At 33.1% G+C, this 21,210-nt stretch overlaps 2 protein-coding genes across 6 annotated transcripts in view; both read right to left on the reverse strand.

Moving 5' to 3' along the window:
- Window positions 1-578: 578 nt before the first annotated feature.
- LOC105330142 (calponin homology domain-containing protein DDB_G0272472) overlaps window positions 579-21,210 on the reverse strand; it is a 31,474-nt gene continuing 10,842 nt past the window's right edge. For 2 of the 3 annotated variants that reach the window (XM_020068037.3, XM_011431739.4), the window contains 2 exons: window positions 3,359-3,454; window positions 579-2,396 (listed from right to left, as the gene is read on the reverse strand). In XM_020068037.3, coding sequence (XP_019923596.2) covers window positions 2,233-2,396; window positions 3,359-3,454 — 260 coding nt within the window. In that variant the 3' untranslated portion in view covers window positions 579-2,232. The remainder of the gene's footprint in view (window positions 2,397-3,358; window positions 3,455-21,210) is intronic. The other variant, XM_066079769.1, reaches the window with a different exon arrangement.
- On the reverse strand, window positions 4,240-21,035 carry LOC105324522 (uncharacterized). 3 transcript variants are annotated; one of them, XM_066079772.1, is made up of 4 exons: window positions 20,341-21,035; window positions 11,830-12,267; window positions 11,442-11,654; window positions 4,240-6,045 (listed from the first exon to the last, which is right to left on the reverse strand). In XM_066079772.1, exons 1-4 carry the CDS (start codon window positions 20,530-20,532, stop codon window positions 5,956-5,958), a joined length of 933 nt encoding a protein of 310 aa, XP_065935844.1. In that variant the 5' UTR covers window positions 20,533-21,035; the 3' UTR covers window positions 4,240-5,955. The 3 variants fall into 3 exon arrangements, with proteins under 3 accessions (XP_065935844.1, XP_065935842.1, XP_065935843.1); XM_066079770.1 differs by having other exon boundaries at window positions 4,240-6,076; window positions 20,341-21,027; XM_066079771.1 differs by lacking the exon at window positions 20,341-21,035 and adding an exon at window positions 17,139-20,302 and having other exon boundaries at window positions 4,240-6,076.

Below are 21,210 nucleotides of genomic sequence, written 5' to 3' on the forward strand. Positions count from 1 at the left end.
TTATTTACCCCAACTTGATATCTTGAAATGGTAAGTTTAAATGAAAACAAATAACAATATAATTAATACAAAAAATGGAGGAATGGTCGTGAGTATCTTAAACTGAAAAAAAAAATTCATTATTTCATATATTCACTTTTAAGAGAGATGAAGTCACATTTTTTCCAACCCTTTCCCCCTAAATAAAACCATGTAATTACACCTTTCCCATAGCACTGATGCAAAAAATTATCTACTGTACATATACATGTATATACATGTAGTATTTTGGTTTTGGATAAATCATCAAATAAGAGGTTTTCTATTTCCAACTTTGTATATTGACTTACATGTACTGGGTTGTAGGACAACCTAGTGACTAGCAATCCCTGGGATACTGTTCTAGCCCTAGAAGACAGTTTACAACACACAATATTTAAGAAAATAAGCATGCAAAGAAAACAGACTCTAAGATAGTTCAATGCTCAACCAAAACAAGATTTACATGACTATTAAATTCCCCAGACAGAGACACGGGAAATTAAGATATATAAACTACTACAAAAAGACATTTCTATCACAGCAATAAAGATCAAAACTACATGTATCAATATTATAAATAAGCATCACTTTTGTATACTGTTATATTTTTCTTGTCACTTCTAAACAGAATGAAAAGTAAAGAATGAACAGTCTGAATAACAAGTAATAATAACCAAAGGAATTTAAGAAAAAAAATGAATTTTAAAAAAAAATAATCATATTCAAAATCCAACTGCTCAATGTACATGTATATTCATGTTTGATGAAAAGTCACTTCTTCCCAATGGTACATTGTATTAACAACCCCAGAATAAACCACAACCTTCAATCTATTCTATAAGCAGCCCTGGACACTACCATCACTTCCCCAACACCAGGATTTCTGTCAAAATTTGCCCCGTGAAGTGAAATTGTTTACATTTCACTTACAATTGAGATTTCTCTTATTCACTGTAGCAAAATTCTATGAGTGTGACCAGCAAAATAAGGAACCTTAACTTTAAACAGTAACAGAGTAAGAAAAACTAAAAAAGCTTTGCATGGAAGCCCAAGAATATGTGATCCTGGACTTTTCCATCAAACGATGTTGCAAATAATGTACATGCAGATGGAAAAAAAGAATCCAGCAAAATATCAGACAATATATATTGCACAATTTTCAATTTAGCAGACCCAATACCTGCATACACAAAGCTCTGCTTAATGCCATTAATTAATGAAGCAATACTGTGAATTTATAATCTACAAAATAGTCAACCACCTTCACGAGAACAAAATACATGTACTCATAAATTTCACTCCACTAAGGTATCAAAAATCAGAAAACGTGGAAGACTGTGTTTAATTAAGAACAGAAAGCCAAGTCACATTTTTCATTAATTTTCTAGGCATGATCTGCTAATATCAAATAAAGGATATCGAAATTGTGATCGATAACAACATTTATAATTCATGCTTTTGTCTCCATTTTTGATCCATCATTTTTATATGGTGATCAATGTGAAACTATGATCAGTAAGTAATAGATCAGAACACAAAGTTAAATCCTCATGAAAACTTATTCAGATAAATCAATAAATTTATTCATTAATCGAAATAAATTATTAAAGATTTAAGATGCTGAAAAATAGCTTTAGACTGCACAAAGTGTATAAATAATATCTGGTGAATAAAGATTGTATTATTCTGCATAAAAATTGATGCTTTCTACTTATTTCTAAAAAAAACCCACAAATATATGTGTGTACAGTGGCATTATTCGTAGATAAAAAAAAAAAATGTAAATATTAAAGTTAATGTAATGTAATGGGAACCCTAATCTTTTCGAAAACCTTTTAAAGCAATCTATATAACAAAAATGATAATGATTGATAGCAGGTAGAAAATGATATATACAAAAAGTGTCCTAATTTACATGTCATAAACAGACATCCAAATTTGCGGCACTGACTTAATAAGTCAAAAGTGAACAGACAGTTTATGTTCCTCAGGGTTATTATAATATCTTTAAAAAGCAAGAATTGTAGAGAGAAGAAAATAATTAACACACATTAGGTAAAATCATCAAAAGATGTCATCTATCCTGTATGTCATAAACATTTTGTAATCTAAACAGATAAGCCCTTAATTTTGAAAGCAAATAGACCATTATTGCCAATACATTAATTAACACTGGTCCAGATGTATACATGTATTCCCATTCTTGAACTATTATTGTTGCTTGCAATTTCCTTTCTGTTTATCGTGCTTGCTGCTACCCGTAGACGCTCTCTTCTGTTTGTCCTGAGACGATCGCTTCTGACCTTGCACTGGTTGCCATGGCGATATAACAGGTCCTTCTTGTGAGTAACTGCCATCATCTGACACCCCGGTATCTAGACGAACAAATCTTTTTATAAAATATCTTAGTACATCATACTCTGCAGTATATGTCTTAACTCCTACATAATAATTAATAGTATTTGTTAGATAAATTTCCATGTCGGTCTATTGACAATAAAAGCAACAATTTATTACACAGATGTATGTATTTTCCAAATGTCTACTTTACCAAATAACAATCTACACGGATATTATTTTAACATTTGAGTTTTAGCTAATTTGAAAAAAATTGAAAAAGTCTGTCAGCGCCTTGAAAAAGATTTAAATTCATAAAAACAGTTTGGGGTTAGTTAATATCTATACTACAAACAAACATGAAGGTGCTTCAACACAGAATGCAGGCTGTGTCTGAAGAAACATTCAAACAGAAGAGTTCAGAGGTCATACATGCATCTACATGTACCAGTAAGTGAGGAGTTGTGTATGAATGGTTAATTGTGACAATATGTAGCCTACTGTTGTGCTACACTACATTATACAAGAACATGGAATAAAACAGTAACATTACTTCAACAATTTTCTTTGTTAATCACTTGTATGTTTCCAGTGTATCTAAGAAGTCTTTTTAGTGTAAACTACATAATTCCACTATTTTCATGGAGGTCATCTTGTATTCTTTACAGTTAGGGTATGACACATTTCAAACTTTTTAAATCTAGAACTAATATATTTCCCTATACAGGTATTTATCTATTTATTACCAAAAGCTCAATTGAAAAGTTAAAACATTTTTTCCTTTTCCTATATTTTTTGATCATTTCAAATCCCTTTTCTCTAACATATCCTGTTTAAACTACAAAAATAAATTACTAGGCTTATATATAAAACACATCCAATGTATTAAACAGTCTTATGAAATACTACTGTAGGTTAAATTCAACATTCCAAACAAAATATACAGTGACAATTGATGTACTGGTATAACATTTTTGATCATTTCTCTGAACCATCATACCCCCAAAATATCCTCGCTGAAAGGCCATCTGATTCCAAGTTCCCTTGGGTCGCCTAAGGCTTCCACGTAGAGAGGGGTCCCATTCTAGTTCCGTTTCTGTGTCAAAGGTCAAAGTGGTTAGTGCATTCACACCAAACTTCCCTGAGGTGAATCACAGCAGAAACACACGCACACAAACAGAGGACAAAACAATATGACTACCGTCAACTACACCCAGTGGAACGGAATGTGCTGGCACAAAAGGCGCAATTACTTTAGGAGACATTCACATGAACATTTGTACCATGCAATTGAAATTCAGATGTTTAATGAAAGAGTAAACATGACAGATTATGACTGCTCTGAATTCTATCAAGATAAATTCAATTGAAATTATTGATTACGTATGGAAGAAAAGTTTAAAAGTTGCTTTTGACTGCAGTGGAATAAAAATCAAAGTACTGAAAGTACTAATGGGAGTTGATCTTGCATAAATTTAATACCAGTGGTATGTTTGGACTAGTACATGTACATTAATATCTAGACAACATTGAAATGGTTACCCTGTCAAAGGGTCCTGCTGAAATAATGGACAATAGGATGAGAAGAATTTCAAATAAGTTTGCTTTGACATTGACCCATAAGTTAGAAATATTCCTGATCAAGATTAAGCTCATCCCAATTGGGAGAAGCGTATTAAAAGGTTTCATGATTTTTACTTTTTTGGAGGAGAAAAATATGTATTTTGAGAGAAATGCTAAATATGATTCCAGTAAATATGTAGAACAACAATCATCAACAGTTAAACCAAATTTATTCAGAGATGGTATAAGGTATGGAAGACCGAAAACCATCTGAAAAACAGTCTGTGTAGCTTTCAAAAGTGAACAGGAATATAATTGAACAATATCAGAACAAAAACAGAAACAATTGGCTGTAATATAAACAAATTAGTCAGCAATATTACATGTATCTTAAATTAAAAGATCATGATAAAACTGTAGTTGGCATTCAGTGGAAACTATTTGAATTATGATCAATCTGTATTAAACAGAATGAAGATCAAATATTTTTTTTTTTAAATTAATAAAAAATGAATTATGTTTATTCAAAATAAAGGAATTTCTAATTTTTTTTATTGTTCTAGAACTTATAAAAATCCTCAATAACAATTTTTCCTGTTTTAATCATTCACATTATACAATGTGTTCAATTTTAAAGCTTGATAACTAATAAAAGGGCAGTAGTTTTATAGGTAAAATACATAAAAACCCCAGCAAACATGTAATATTACATGTTGAGAAAAATACTGGTAGTGCATTTGAAACAATGCAATAGATCAATAAATTATAAAACTAAAAATCACCCAAGAGGACAGATTTTGATATGACTAGTATGGTATTTGGATAAAAAAAAATCAATGTATAAAAACATTAGTATATACTGCAGATGTAAAACAAAATAATATTTTTTTTTACATAAAGCCAAATATTCATAAATGAGAACTTTTTGCAATTAAAACTTATCAACTTGTTTAAATGCATGTATTACATGGCAAAATACGAGTAATCTGTTTAAGTATGTCCAGTTAAAGCAACATGATTGGGAAAATAGAGAATCATAACAGAAATTTCAGGAATGCTGAAAATAGTGACAATAGTGTACATTGGTAAATGTTGAGGACCTCTAACATATGGCTTAGTGATGCTTTGATTTTAATACATGTACATACTAAACAAAGCATTAGGTTTTTGTTGTTTGTGTCCCAATACAAAATGAAGCCTTTGAAAATTGAAGAGCACCTATTAACAGATCACCTGATCAAAATGTATTAAAATACAAATGTATAAAAAGAAACTTCATAGAGAAGAGCAAATAAACAAGAATTATTTACCAATATTTGAAGAAAAAAATAAAAGCACTAAAATATTTACATCAAACAAAACTGTGGATGCATGCATGGTGTTTTACATTATAGAGCAGCAAATTATTTTTTTTAGATGAAAAATTTGTCCAGCAAAATTGTAGATTATAATAATGGAAAAGAAACAGAATGTGCATTTGAATTTTGAAAAATAAATGAACCAGGAGTAAAACGCTGTTGGGAATGTGTCAGAACATACAGTGAATGATGTGTTCATATTGCACTTGACTTAAAACAGATAAGTCATACAGACTGTAACAATGAAGTGCTTAATTATAAGCAATAAACTACAGAATGTCAAAAGGCAAAAATATTCTCTACCATATATCCAGTGACAACAAAAATTTAAAAAACAAGCAGTTTAAATAAGTGATAAAATTCTCCAACATTTCAAAATGCACAACGTGCATTCCAAATACAGAAAACTATTCAAACATAACATTTATCTGAGTTCAGATCTTAATTAACAGTATACAGCAAAGTACTGAATATACATGAAAAAGCATAATCATAAAGCAAAAAACCCAAAATATGGTCAGGATGGCAATCACCAACAGTGCATAAAAAGTTCACCCTAAAGCAAATGAAGAGACAATTCCGTTTGTGGTTCCCACTGCCACACTGAATGGTATTCTAATGGATAAAGTGTCTTCAACACTATTCTCATCACATTCGAGAGCGTCACGGACCATATTTATGGGGATACCAACTGTCTGAAATGTGTCTCCGTCTTCCACCATAATGGAAAATCCAAATTCAGATTTTTCATAGGCAATGACTGTTCCTGTTAGCATTGATGGGGGAGCATCACATGGCTGCAAATAAAATTCACAAATTTTTTGTTAAAAAATATTAAACAAATTAAAAACTTTCATAATTTTAGAGACAAATTAAATAAAATGAAATTTTTAGATGGTATCAAAGCATTTTACAAAGTTATTGCAAATTTGTCTACGATGGATTTAATGGAATAAACGAGACTAAGTGTGAAAAAAAAGTGCTGGTGCACTGGCGGGTATAACTCATTGATAAGTAGCTACTTGTGAATCCACTACACAAAGCATGTAGTGGTGTGACTGATGGTAATACTAACACTAAAATACTAATTCAAATGTCTGTATAAAATTCAGATTTATGCTATGGATAAAAGAAATCTGGATAATTTGGAGTTATTAAACATTGCTGAGCATCGGAGATGGTCAAGAGAAGTTGGCATCAAATTTTGACAACAATGAAGCAAACCACATAGCAATTGGTTAGAATTTAAGAAAAAAATGAAGTATTCAAGATTTGCATTAATTAGTCAAAATATGAAGTTCATTATGAAAAATCAAACAGGACGTTTTCTTCAAGTCGCCTTTTATAGGTCTCTTTTAATGACTGTTAATGGGTACCTGCAGCCCAGCCTAAGTGAAACTTATGTCATAAAATTTATTTACAAGAATTTCATGCAAAAAATTGATGCAAAAATAACGGTGTTATGCCGCTTCAAACTGGCTATTTTTACCTGCTTTGAGAAATCTAATCAAGGGAAAATAGAATTAGGCTATAACGAGGCTTCAGAGGAAGATTTTCTTACAAGCTATACAAAATAAATAAGATTTTTCAGCCAAAATGATTGATATAGGTGTGATGTTTTGACGTAACTAGTTATTGTAAGTACTGTAGGTTTAGAAATCTGTATCCGTAATTATTTTGTTATAGTCAGACTTCTTTTTAAAGGATTTTAAAATTTGCTATTCTCGTCGCCTTTTTACTGATGAATATGATATCTTAAAACGCTTGCATTGGCAGATCTATGTTCATTATTCATTTTTTGATTACATAATATCCCTTCACACATGAATGATTCCAAACAATGACACAGGTAAACAGGTAAACTAACGAAGCTACTGCTCCAGACACATGTGTATCTGGGGAATGTATACACATTGTACATGGGTCTGGTGAACAAAGAGGGCTTTCATTAAAGTAACAGCTTTTCAAGGCAAAAAGTTCAAGTGATACACAAGATGCACATCACGACAACAACAGATGAACACCAATTGCAATAGGTCACGTGAGTGACTCAAGTGATGTAATAACATTTCTATCATAAATTCATTCAAATTAGTAAAAAAAATGTACATATAAAGTATATACATGAAATTGTATACATTTCATCAAAATTACAGTTTGAAATCACAAATGTTCACATATTTTGAGTTATAGAAATGAGCAGAAGAAATATTAATGTGAACAAAATTTTATATTAAATTAGAACTAATTGAATATTAAATTAGAATTTTGGTAAACTTAGAATAGATATTTAAAAAAATGCAAGGATAAGCCGCCTTACTTTTCATGATCAGTGTACAATATAGAGAATAAGAGTAAGAAAAGAGTTACAAACTAATGAATGTTTTTCATCTTAATAAAAAAGCAGGTGATTATCTTCAGATATCATTTAAAGCACTTATCTTTAGGCAATGTTCAACATACATGAATATATACATAATTTAAGACTCATCCATGCTGTGATTTACCGTATTTTCCCGACGACTCGTCGATGCGGACAACTCGTCGAATTGCTCATTTTTAGCCAAAATTTTAACAAAATCCTACGATACGTCGATCTCAGACCATACGTCGATCTTATCACTTCAAAATGGCCTATAAAACTGCAGTAACATTATCAGTGTATGATGCCACGATGTCACCGATATTGCTACCAATTATTATTAATGATTAACATTTAAACAATTACGCTTTATACTTATGCATCAAATTTTCAAATACCGGCAACTTCTACCAAGTCGCTTGCATTTTAAACAATTCCCGATATCGCGTGTTATGCAAAACTAAACTTACTTTGTCAGAAATATTTTATTCCCAAGCATTAAAATAAGTATCCACTCTGACTATTGCCAGTGTATTCGCCATTACGTAACCAGCCACCTGTTGACTCGGCGCGTGGTCAATGTTTGTTTAACAATTTCCGGTGTCATAGGCATGCACCTGTCTCGTGTCGGACTTCAAAGGGGGATCTCAAGTGCAGAAAGCTTAGCAATTACTAAGATTTGATGAAACTTGTTTACTTTGTATCCAGTAATGCAGTTACACGCTATTGTTTTACATAGACACTGTTAGAAATAGATCGATCATTTGTACGACTTGATAATGACGATACCGGACCTACTGCAATATTTTCTTCCATTCAAACTTGGTTTCAATTTTACTGCGCAATGTTATCTTCCTACTAGTGATACATAGAACCATGTGACGATGTGTTTTAAACATAGGTAATCAGAGATTACTAAGCTCACCGAGACGGAGCATCACCCTTATGAGACATCACCTTCATAAGACCACCTTTATCATTTTATATGAAAATCATACTTTATGATCTTGGATATTCATGGATTCTGTTTTGACAAAATATCGTATATCATCTGATAAATTTTTTTATGATAATCATATGTTCATATGTTAATCAATACAATGATATAAAATTAAATATTGCATCATGTCATATTTATAATATATATCATATAATACAATAAAATACTGTAATAAACAATAATGAGATATGATATTGTAACATATGATATGACATTGTATTGTGTTTTACCTTATTGTATTTGATCACATAATACAATATCATAAAATATAATACAATATAGTATTATATTACAATATCATATAACATAATACATCATAACATTGAAACATGATATTATATTGTATAACTTAGTATGATATTGTATTGAATGACACTGAAACATATTTGATACATTATATGATATTATATCATATAATGCAAAATAATTTGATTCTAACATTGTATCTTATCAAATGATACAATATTATGTGATAAAGTAAAATATTATAAAATACATTATTATATTATACATATTGTATCATATGACACAATAATATATATTACAATATCATATAATACAATTTCATGTGATATGATAATATATCATATAAACCAATATCATATCATACAATATCGTATGATACAATATTATATAATATTACAATATCATATAATACAATTTCAGATGATATAATTCTATATTACTGAAACCAATATCATATTATACAATATTGTATGATACAATATTATAGAATATACAATATTGTATCATAGGATACAATATAATATTTTGCAATATCTTATGTAATTGTATCATGTGATAAAATAATAAATTAAAAATACAATACAGTACTATACATAACAATATCATGATACAATATCATAACATAAAATATCAAAAAAATTGATACAATATCATATCGTATTGTATAACTTTTTATAATATAACATATGATATCATATTGTATCATATCAAACAATATTGTTTCATATCATACAATACTATATCAGAGGAATCATGTTATATCATTTATCATAAACACATCTACCTATCGAGCTGGTTTGAGTGAGGTAGGAGAATTCTTTAGCATCCTTGATAATGGAGATCAGGCTCTGCATCTGAAGCAACCTCTGTGTTTAATTTATAATAAAGTTAAATCAACTATGCAAGCTATCATCTATAAAACATGTCACCTGTTCCAAAAAACTAAACCTCATCCAGCATCCGAAACCTATGGCTCAGATTCAGCATTCAAGCCCATCAGGTGCATTGGTATCATAAGACGCATTATCCATGCAAGTTTGGTGAAGTTTGGACCAGTAATAACTAAGATATCATCATCAGAGGGCACTAGCAATTAAAACCTTAACTTCCTCCAGCATCTGCAACCTATGGCTCAGATTCAGCATCCATGCCTGTCAGGTGCATCTGTATCATAAGACACACCATCCATTCAAGTTTGGTGAAGTTAGGACCTGTAATAACTAAGATTTATTTTTTAGCATCCTTGATAATGGAGATCAAGCTCTGCATCTGAAGCTACCTCTGCGATTCATTCATATTACAGTTAAATCAACTATACAAGTTTAAAATAGTACTATCATCTATTAAACATGTGACCTGTTCCAAAAAATTTAACTTTATCCAGCATCCGAAACCTATGGCTCAGATTCAGCATTCCAGCTTGTCAGGTGCATCAGTATCATAAGACGCACCATCCATACAAGTTTGGTGAAGTTAGGACCAGTAGTAACTAAGATATAATCATCAGAGGGCACCTGCAACAAAAACTTTACCCAACTCTAAAAACCTTAACCTCTTCCAGCATCCAAAAACCTATTGCTCAGATTCAGCATTCAAGCTTGTCAGGTGCATCAGTATCATAAGACGCATCATCCATACAAGTTTGGTGAAGTTAGGACCAGTAGTAACTTAGATATTGCTATCAATGGGCACATGCAACAAAAACTTTAACCTGCTCCAAAAACCTTAACCTCCTCCAGCATCCGAAACCTATAGCTCAGATTCAGCACTCAAGCCTGTCTGGTGCATCAGTATAAAAGACACACCATCCATGCAAGTTTGGTGAAGTACAGACCAGCAGTAACTTAGATATTGCTATCAAAGGGCACCTGCAACAAAAACTTTAACCTGGTCCAACAACCTTAACCTCCTCCAGCATCTGAAATTTAGGACCCAGATTCAGCATCCAAGTCTTTCAAGTCCATAAGTAGGTCCAGATGCATCATCCATGCAAGTTTGGTGAAGATAGGACAAGTAATAGCTTAGATACAGGACCTGCAACAAAAACTTTAACCAGGTCCGGACGCCGACGCCGACGCCGACGCCGACGCCACCGCCGACGCCGAGGGTATAGCATAAGCTCTCCTTGACTTCGTCTCGGTGAGCTAAAAACGGAACGGTAAAACTTTTAATTGATTAAAGACAATGTAACATTTTTTAATAACTGTTGTTATTATTATGTATTTAAGTGTTGACAGATGAGTGAAAATGATAATTATTAAAGATGAACAGTGAATTCAACAACGTAATTTTCAATCACACAGCCAACTCAAGATGATTAAAACCAAGATTTTTAATGCTATTTTAAAAAAATTTCTGACATCGAGCCTACGACAAGTCGAACAAGACGATAAGTCGGGTGCTCTGCTTCAGAGGAAAAAAATACCGACTAATCGTCGGAAAAATACGGTAATAGTTTATAGGGAGACAAATTAGTGTCTACATACATAAAGACAAAGTAATTCTAATACATCCCCTTAAACATGGTTTGCATGGGTATTTAAAAAAAACATACCTGTATTTTTGTTCTTTGTGTTGTTGACAAGGAAACCTCATCCATGTACGAGTTGGTCACCAAATTAGAGAATTCTAAGAATTCTCCAACTTTGCACCCATCGACTTGGTCACGCCATAATGCCACCTTTACTTCCTCGGTTCCATCCTTTACCCTTACATTCCGTACCTGGACATCTGTTCCTCTTACTTGTACTGTTCGAATTATTTCCTCCTGTCAAAAAAATAAAATTTTGATAAATATAGTAAATTAAATTGTTGAAATGACATAATTATTTAGAACTTGTTAAAAATCTTCTGAACAATGTATTGATAAAGATTCAGGTAAAGGTTTTATATTCACAAATTTAAGAAATTGAATTTAAAATTGAAGAGGTATTGAAACAAACCGAAATAACTCGTCCTTTTATCGATACCAAGGATTTGATAGGGCTCTTTTTGGCATCGTGGATCGTTATGATTTTGGCTGGGGCAGGATTTGCAATTGCCTTTGCTGTTAATTTGACATCTTCTGGAACCGCAAAGGCTGAGGTTTTCATGACTCTGGTCACTGCAGTGACCACTATTGTTGGATGAGGGTCCGCTCTGTATACGTAGTTCGATAGAACCACGCATTCTCCTGCCTTCAATAATGGTAATTTGTCAACTTCATACAAGGACACTTTTATAGAGTCCTCTTTATCTGCAACCCCAAGTGGAACAAGCTGTTTTTCTTTACCATCGGCTGTTGTGTACGTCGACTTATCACCGACCCCAATCACTTTTACTTTAAGTGGGTTGGAATACGGCTTCGGCTTTGAAGCCTTCAGTTTCTTGATGCTGAACATCTGAAAAGTTAAATTGTATTAATGCAAAATGCTTTGTTTTTTTAAACAATCAAATTTAGAGTACATTTTATTGGAACAAAAAGTATCAATTATTTTGAATAAGAAGAGCATTATGAATGTTGAAATACTTCATATTAAAATAAAGAAGCTATTAAAATGAAAGTTGTTGCTCAAACAAAACTGCAACATTTTAATGCATATAAAAGCTAAAATTGAAACAATGTAAAGGATTTTTTTATATTGACCATTACTAAAGTTTTGTAAATATTTGAAAATTCAGTCTTGCAATAAGAGAATACAAAAGCATTTTTTAATTTGCAGTTTGTAGGTCAAATATATATTGTTTCAGATGAAAGTAATAAACAATTTGTTAGAATTGTCTATGGATTTTTTAAGCATGGAGATATCATTTAAAGCACTTTTAACTAAAGAACAGTTTTGATCTCTTGTTTAATTGAAACATATGAATATTGGTTTGTGATCTGAATAATAGGACTCCAAAGTTCCCCATGAGTGAAGAGCAGCATTTCCAACATTTGTAAAAGCTTGGTCTAGCACAGAATTATAGTCTGTTGTTATACCTGTCTCTAAATATCTAAGATTAAATGTTTCAAGCATGAAACACTCAAGAGCTTTAGACACATGTGAATCAAAATTGAAATCACCAGCTATAAGGATTGGCTGAGAAAAATGTTCATTGCTTATTATGCTTCTTAACAGTTCCTTTAAATGTGAAATTGAAGTTTTTGGTGGAACATACAAAAACTTTATTGACAACCAGTTGTGAGCACAAGCTACCTCTAACGACAAAACCTGAATATTGTGAATGAGGTTCCTGAACACATTTCTAACCAGTATAGACTGCTTTACAAAGATTGCTAAACCATAAGCTGGCCTGTGTGCTGTACCAGGGTAGTCAAAGCGATAAGTAGTAAATCCAGTTAAAGAGTACATGTCAATTTCATCTGCCTCTCCAAGTCTTGTTTCTGACACAGCTAAAATATCTGCTGATAACAAAGCAAAATCTTTCTTAAGGTCTACCATATGACGATGAAGTGACCTTACGTTGTAAAATACAACTTTTGTGACTGATAGAGGCAGGACATCAAAGCTTTCAAGGCTTAAAGATATTTGTGACTTACTTCTTAACCTATCCATTTCTTCCAACACTAGTGTAGATACTTTGATTTTGCTTTCATTTAAGCTAAGTATGTGTAAATTTCTTATATGTGTCACTCTGCTTAGACCAACATAATGAATATGATCAATTTTCCGATTTCCAAAATGGATAACTGCATTCTGCATGGTTGACCCTTGAGACTTATGTATTGTTTTGGCCGCAGCAAGTTGCAACGGGAACTGGCGCCTTTTCACTTGATATACTCCATTTATTTGAATTTTGAATATCCTTGTTATTTCCAAAATAGGGGTCCAAGATCTTTCTATCCCATTATGATAAAGCCTGAAATGTTCGGTGCGGATTTTTTGTCCTGTTGATTCCTCAAGAAAGTCCACCCAAACAATGCTTACTCTTTCAGAGTCCTGAACAAGATAGTCAAATTTCTTAACAATACAAGGTGATCCATTTGTTACACCATCTTGTACATTAACATTGTTGGTAATTTCTGCAGGCACATCAATAACCAATTGCAAATCAGATACTAGACCCATTGTCTTCGAATTGTCATCAGGAACTTTGCACAATATCCTTGGATGCAATGCTTCATTAGGACACCCAATTACCCAATCTATAGCTTTAATAACGACCTTCATCTCGGATGAGGACTGTGAAAAGATTTTTTCATTAAAACCAAAGACTTCCTTCCTTGTTGCAAAAAGATGAGGAATGTTGGAAAGTTTGCTGTCATTAGTAGTCAAAGCACCTTTTAATTTTGCAAGATCATCTGTGGTATGCTTTCCTTCTCTCAATCTGTTCAAAATCTCAGCAAATTCTTTATCATCTTTTTGTCGCATTATTTCTGTTAACTCGAACATCTGAAAATTGTCTCTCCATAAGTTTGTCGCTAAAGGTCCATAGTTTTGGCATGGTTGTGAGAAAATCCAACCATCCATTACAGGCTTAAGCTGGAAAAGGTCACCGACTGCTATAATGCTTACTCCACCAAAGAGCTTTTTGCAACCTTTTATCTCTTGCAATCTTAAATTAATAAAATTAAACATGCCATGCCCAACCATTGATATTTCATCAATGAAGATAACTTTAAGGTGCATGTATTTAGACCTAAGAATGTTCAACTGCTGCATGTCTAAGGGCTTATATTTGAAACCTTGCCCAACTGGTAAGCAAAATGATGAGTGTATGGTTGCACCATTTATGTTGTGAGCAGCCTTTCCTGTTGGTGCACAAAGTAAGACATGCAAGTTATCTGGTGAGTTTTGTAATTGATGAGAAAAATATTTCAGTAAACATTGGTAGAGAGCCCTTGTCACAACACTTTTCCCCACACCTGCACCTCCTGTCAAAAACACATAGAGTGGATCTGGTTTTGTTTTCACCCAATGCAAAATATGGTATAAAAACTCTTTTTGTTGCTTGTTCAAATTTCTCAATAATTGTCTGTAATCATCATCATTTATTTCTCCCCACTGAGTGATTTGTTCATTTTCAAGCTGCTTTCTTGCTATGCCAAGGTCTATCCCTATATCATAATTTGGCATATTTTGATCAGGGTTGAAGCACCCATACTTTTGACAAAGCCTATCACCGTTATCTCTGTCAATAAGCTCATTATGCTCATTTTCAGGTGCAACAAAATCAAGACACTCATTTTCCAATGAACTGCCCATCAGGATTGCCTCCTCTATAGTGTTAACAACAACACGACTTGGTTCATATTCTCCCCTTTTGCTATCTATTTCATCTTTTTTGTTTAAATACATAGTTTCAAAAGACAGACAGTTTCCTTTCAAGTCCTTAACTTCATTCCTCCAGTGTGTGAACAACATCAGTAGTTCTCTGTAAAATTTTTCAGGTTCTGTTTCTACATCAAAGTGCACCCATCTTAAAATACATTGTTTTTTCCTTTGAACTATTTCTGTTCCATTTCTAAACATGTAACTTTTTTGTAATTCAAAGTCCACAGAATCATCCTCAACATCATCTGATGTATCTTCTATATATTCTGTTTCTGGCAGATCATCTGTACTTATCAAATTAGGATTTGATTCCCTTTTTTTGTATCTTACAGAAAATTTAGATACAAAGTCTGCTAGACACAACTTTTCAATACTTTTTGGTCGCTGTTGATAGAGTTTCACAATGTTGCTTGATTCAATGTCAGTGCTGTCTTCCTTCATGTCTTCCAGTACATGTTTAGGCTTTAACATTATGACTCGTTCATCTGGAGGACTTGTGTTGATGAATACAAAAGACCTGGAAGTTCTGCGAAAAGGCATTTGTAACACAAGATAAGCTGCCTCTTGAGCTCCAATTTCCACATGGGACAAAAACTGATTCCCTATGTGCCTTACTTGCTGCCTTATGTCTGAATCCTCTCTTCGAGCTTCCTCACATGCTTTATTCAACAAGTTTGACATCCCTCGCTGACCCTTAGAGATATAGGAAACAATATATGTTGCACATGCATATGGGTCTAGGATAAACTGTATATCCATATTTGCAAGCCAACTTTTCAACAAGGTACAATTATAAGAATTGATTCTAATTTCATATGGCTGTCTCTTTAAAAAAAGTTTACTTTGTGTCAGTGATGATCTAATGGCCAATGTATATGTCTCAAAGTCCATTTCTAATTTTGATAAAAATTCTTTGAAGTCCATATCAGTATTTTTGATTTCATCTGAATTAAGTAGCATGCAAACCTTTTGGTAATTTGCTTTTGCTTCTGGCAATACAGCTTCATCTTCTAAAGGGGACAAGGTAACGGTTTTAGGCATAGGAGGAATTGGGAAATTGAAGCGACAAATAGGTTTGTTTTTTTTCATACACGTCTTGGCATGCCTGTGAGTCTGGTAATTAACCAAAACTGGATCTGCACCACTTTTTGAACAAGAGACATATCTATCAACAAACTGCGATATTTTTTCGTAAGAATCAGAAGATACATTTGGTGCATTCTTCACCCACAAGAGCATATGAACATGAGGAGAGCCACGTTGTTGGAATTCCACACGAAAAAAATAGTCAACAACTTCCCCAACAGGATGTGTTTTGTGCAACAAAACTCCGTGAAGAAATCTCTGGAACCTGTAATCAAAGTACCTTGAACAAGTTACTGGGTCTGACTTTATAAGCCTACATTTTTCATCCCAAGAAAGGTTATTTATGTCATCTTCTGTATATGTCACATTGTCAATGAGTTTGCCCAGTGTTTTTAAGAGAGGAATCCATTTCGTTTCTGCAGCCGAAAAAGAGCAGAACCAAGTGGGAATGCCCAACTGTCTCATCATAGCAAAAACATCTTTTTTTGCTTTTTCCCAATAAGGCGGGGAACCTCGAAGGTTGCGCAGCACATGATATCCTTCATTTAAATGAACCATTTTGTCTACCGTAATGGAATCCAACACCTCTGCTACTGTGAATTTCTTCCCTTGCAGTTTACATTTTCTAATTGCTAGCGAGACTTTGTCTTGGATTTGTTTTATTTGTAATTTCTTTGCTTTGTAAAAGATATTTGGAATGCACTTTGCACATCTTCTGTCAACATTCCTCAATTCACATTTGCAGATGGTACTGTAATGCAAAGGTACTTTACGAGACTTGTTGTCTGGCCTAGCTTCTCCACAATATATAGTAGGAAATGCCAGAAACTCAGAGAAAATATCCTGAAACATACTTAAAGGATTGTTGTGTTCACCAGGTGCAACATTCAACACTTCATTAAACTCACGAAAATCAACACTCTGCAAAACGGTATCAGTATTTCCACTGGGCCTGTCATCAAGATCAGGGTCTTCAGTCCATGAATCTATCTCATTTTGACTTTTTCGAAGACTTGACTCTCCTGCCGAATTATTAACACTTGTGTTTAAATCAATATTTCCTAGAGAGCTTGTTTCTGTAATATTGCTTTCCTCAGAATTCAATGAATGAACCCAACTCTGATTTACCTCAATTCCTTCACTTTTATACAAAGCACTATTTTCAACTAGCCACTTTGCTGCAACAAAGACTTTGTTTGGCCTTATTCTTTCACTGGCCACAGAATGCTTGAAGCTTAAGCTGCGCTTGAAATTTAATGCAATAGTTTCATTTTCTGACATCATCCTGGGCAATTTTTTAACTGTTGAAGTGACATCTGCTGGGACATTAACAACATTTCCATTAATGCTTAACTGTCCTCCTCTAGGTTTTTCTCTGAGCTGCATAAATGGAATTCTTGGAGAAACAAGTCGTTCTTCAAGTTCAGTCAGTTCAAGTTCCTTCGGTTTTGATGGAAAAGCCATACCATTAGCAACTGAACATGGGGGTATTCTATTAGTTTTTAAATACAATTTACATGTACGACAAACTATATCAGCTTTCCTTACCTGGCACTGCTGAAGGATGCCATCAGGTATGTTTACAGCCTTCGAAACACTTTCTTTGAACCAAGTTTGTTTACAGCATTGGCATACATGAATAGGTCCTTCTTGTACAGATTTATGGAAATCAACAATTATTGATTGTTCCACTGGTTGACCAGGACCACTAATTTCTGATGAAATTTCTGTTGAACTACCACAACCATTAGGTTGAGATGAGATACCAATGGATGCACTATAATCGTTAACTTGGAGCAAAATTTCTGCTGAACTACTGCAATCATTAACTTCTGACAAACTTTCTGTGGATACACAATGATCATTGACTTGTGACAGAATATCTGTTGTACCACAAGTGTTACAAACAAGTTTGTTTGAACGGGTGAGTTTTTTATGAGACAAACATACTATCGGGCCATTTCTCTTGAATGCTTTTTTGTCCTTCAATATATGCACCTTGAATTTGTAAACTTCAAACTGTGTTGAATTCTTATTCCAAAACCAAAATCTCAGAAGATTTTGCAACTCCTGTAACGATTTGACAGTAAAAATGGCAGCATTTCCATCACTATCAGTTTGTCCTTGCATGTTTCTAGCATGGGAGTCGAAAACGTGGAAAAAAGTATCAGAATAATGAATTGCTAAAGCAACGCCCTTACAAAGAAATATACAAGCATGAGGTGCTTCATTCAAACAGAGATTTAATGCTGTTTCCAATGAAACAAAGGGAAATTCATTTGAAGATGTGTTTACGATATCTCCCGCAAATGTTGTTGAAATGGAGCAATTTGTTAGGCATGAATAAAAACACACTTTTCGAGGAATGTCCTCGGGATTCAAATATGAATGTGAACAGTATTTCCTCACTTGCCTATAAAGAGAATCTCCTTCAACTAAAAGGTAATCAATTACTTCTTTATCCCAAAAGAAAACTGTGTTTTTACTTGCAACTCTGTACAGAATGCTTATCAATGCATTTGCAACACATTGCCGGCCCCTACTTGTCTCTGAAAAATTATCAGAACCCTGGTGAAAACTGCCAAAAACACTTCTTTCAAAAATGACATTATGAGCAAGCGAAGTATCTGATGACTCAACAACTTCATATCTTTCTACACCATGTTCTTGAACATCTGTTAATCCTAATTCGGAATATTGAACAGCTTCTAAGTTTGACCTTTTTGGTAGGCTTTCATTATCTGAATCTGAAAAGTTACAACTTCTTTTCATTTCTAATTATTTCTCTAACACTTATTTAAATTCCAATTTCTGTCAACTATTTCTTAACACAACATGAATTTTTTTTTCTTAAGCTAAGCTATTTTTCGACTTTGAATTGGTTTAACAACCAGAGGTCCACAAACTATTCCACAGCAGTCGCAAAGTCACACGACAAGGAAAATATTAATATTGCCTTTCCATGCATATTCTTTATGTCCAAGTTAACAGCAGTTATCTGAATTTTTGTTTTATACAACCCCAACTGTTATATATCTTAAGGGGAAATATCAGTGCAATGTTAAGGGGAAATATCAGTGCAATGTTAAGGGGAAATATCAGTGCAATGTGAACCCCTCAGTTCTTTTCACAGGAGTATAACTTTAACTTGAATAAATAATCTTGATCAAACAAAGATAATTTTGAAATAAATTAATGGTCTTCTGAACTCATAAATATGCTGCACTTTATTAATCTACAGGAATCAACCATCAGTCAGTGCAAGTTAATGAAAATCAGATCTCAATAGAGAATATCCCGACATTAATTATCACGTCTCTATACATCCATTAAGATTAATATATGGTCACTTTCAACACCTCAGTTCCTAAAACATGTTAATAACCACACTTTGTTACTTTTCTTGCACAAGATATTAATTCAAAACTACTTTGCCTTCAATTGAGATTTATCTTGAGCATGGTAAGAGCATATTTCTTGTGTCAATGTTCATATTTCTTGTTCATTCATCTCTTGATTGTTCATTTCTTGAAAGTTCATCTCCCTGACATACAACACTTGCAGTTCATTTATTATCAAATGTCCAAGATATACATCTGTGCATTTCTATTTTACCATTTTCTATGACGAGTGAAATGTGGATAATTTATGTACACCCAAATTCTAAATAATGAATACACTTGTAAAAACTGGTAAACATAAATATCTGCTTATGATTTAAAACAGGTTTCCCATGACTGAATTTCTGGATTATCTACCCCAATGAAACTCTATAATCACCACGAGAAAAACAAAGCAATTCACATATCATCACTTCAAGCATTAAAACACACACTCTAGACTATCACTCGTATGCGAAGCCTCAATCAACATAAAGATTTCCTCGTCAACAGCACAATATTATATCTAAAATATAACTCTTTATTTTAGTTCTTATGCCTGTAGCTGTAGCTAAATGGTATATTACAATAACAGTGGCGACTGTGTCTTTAGAAAGGCTTAGGCTAATTGTTGACTGTTACAAACTTCATTTTTCATGTAAGAAATATAACGAAATAACTTTAAGACAATCAGTTTCATATGCATTTAAAACAAACATAAAACACAAACCTTTCCGTTGAGAAACCTCGAACGATACGTTGACAAATATGAGTCCGAGAATGTCGTCTTGTCTTCGAAGCTTGGCGGGAAAATAAAGCGTGGGGCGTACAAATATGTGTCGAATGAAAATAGTTCCAAAACTATTGTCATTCTAAAAATCAACGCTATACACAGTAACTTTTTTTTGCCGAAATTACTCATTTTATTTTAATTATTAACCATTTTTATAAATACGAATATTTTATCTTTCGGCCGATTTTTATGTAGGTTAACGTTACGGAATCAGCCGAATTTTGCCGAATTCCATTACCCGGGAAGCGCTCGGTGCCTCTATTAGTCTTGTTCAACCAGAACGCTCGGCTGTCTCCGTAAACCCTGCTCGTCGGAAATTTACGGAGACAGCCGAGCGTCTGGTTGAACGAGACTTCCTCTGGATTGACCTGATTTCGTAGGAATATATACAACTACTAAAACTTTCGAATTTAATCGTATCATTTCAAATTCTGAATATTTTCAAGCTTTTCAGATACATATTCTAAAGGGAAATAAGACAAACGAATACATTTCGTCGAATTTATCGATTATTGATTATTTTAAAGTACTATTTCTTTTTAGCGGTGTTGATTAAGTGATTGGGTCCAAACACTTTTTCACTTTCGGTTTGTCCGCGTGACTGCATAGGAGAGTTGATTAAAAATCAACTCCCAAAAATGGACATTTCCATGTTATTTCTTGTTCAGTATCATGAAATTAGAACTAGACTACAGTGGTGGTATCTTTTTATGATTTCGTGCAGGAATATTAAGAAATAGAATTAAAGAAGAAAATTTGTACATTTTGCAATAGGCCTTGTTTCTATTTGTTACTCTACAGGAGAAG

Source organism: Magallana gigas, chromosome 3 (assembly GCF_963853765.1).
Source record: "Magallana gigas chromosome 3, xbMagGiga1.1, whole genome shotgun sequence".
NCBI classification, from domain to species: domain Eukaryota; kingdom Metazoa; phylum Mollusca; class Bivalvia; order Ostreida; family Ostreidae; genus Magallana; species Magallana gigas.

Bases quoted from the DNA above. Each gene is read 5' to 3' on its own strand.
- LOC105324522 (XM_066079770.1), bottom strand. From the start codon at position 20,532: ATGAGTAATTTCGGCAAAAAAAAGTTACTGTGTATAGCGTTGATTTTT. The intron at 12,268-20,340 runs GTTTGTGTTTTA...TTAACTTTTCAG, and splicing joins CGAGGTTTCTCAACGGAAAG to ATGTTCAGCATCAAGAAACT. The intron at 11,655-11,829 runs GTTTGTTTCAAT...TTTTTTTGACAG, and splicing joins TAAAAGGACGAGTTATTTCG to GAGGAAATAATTCGAACAGT.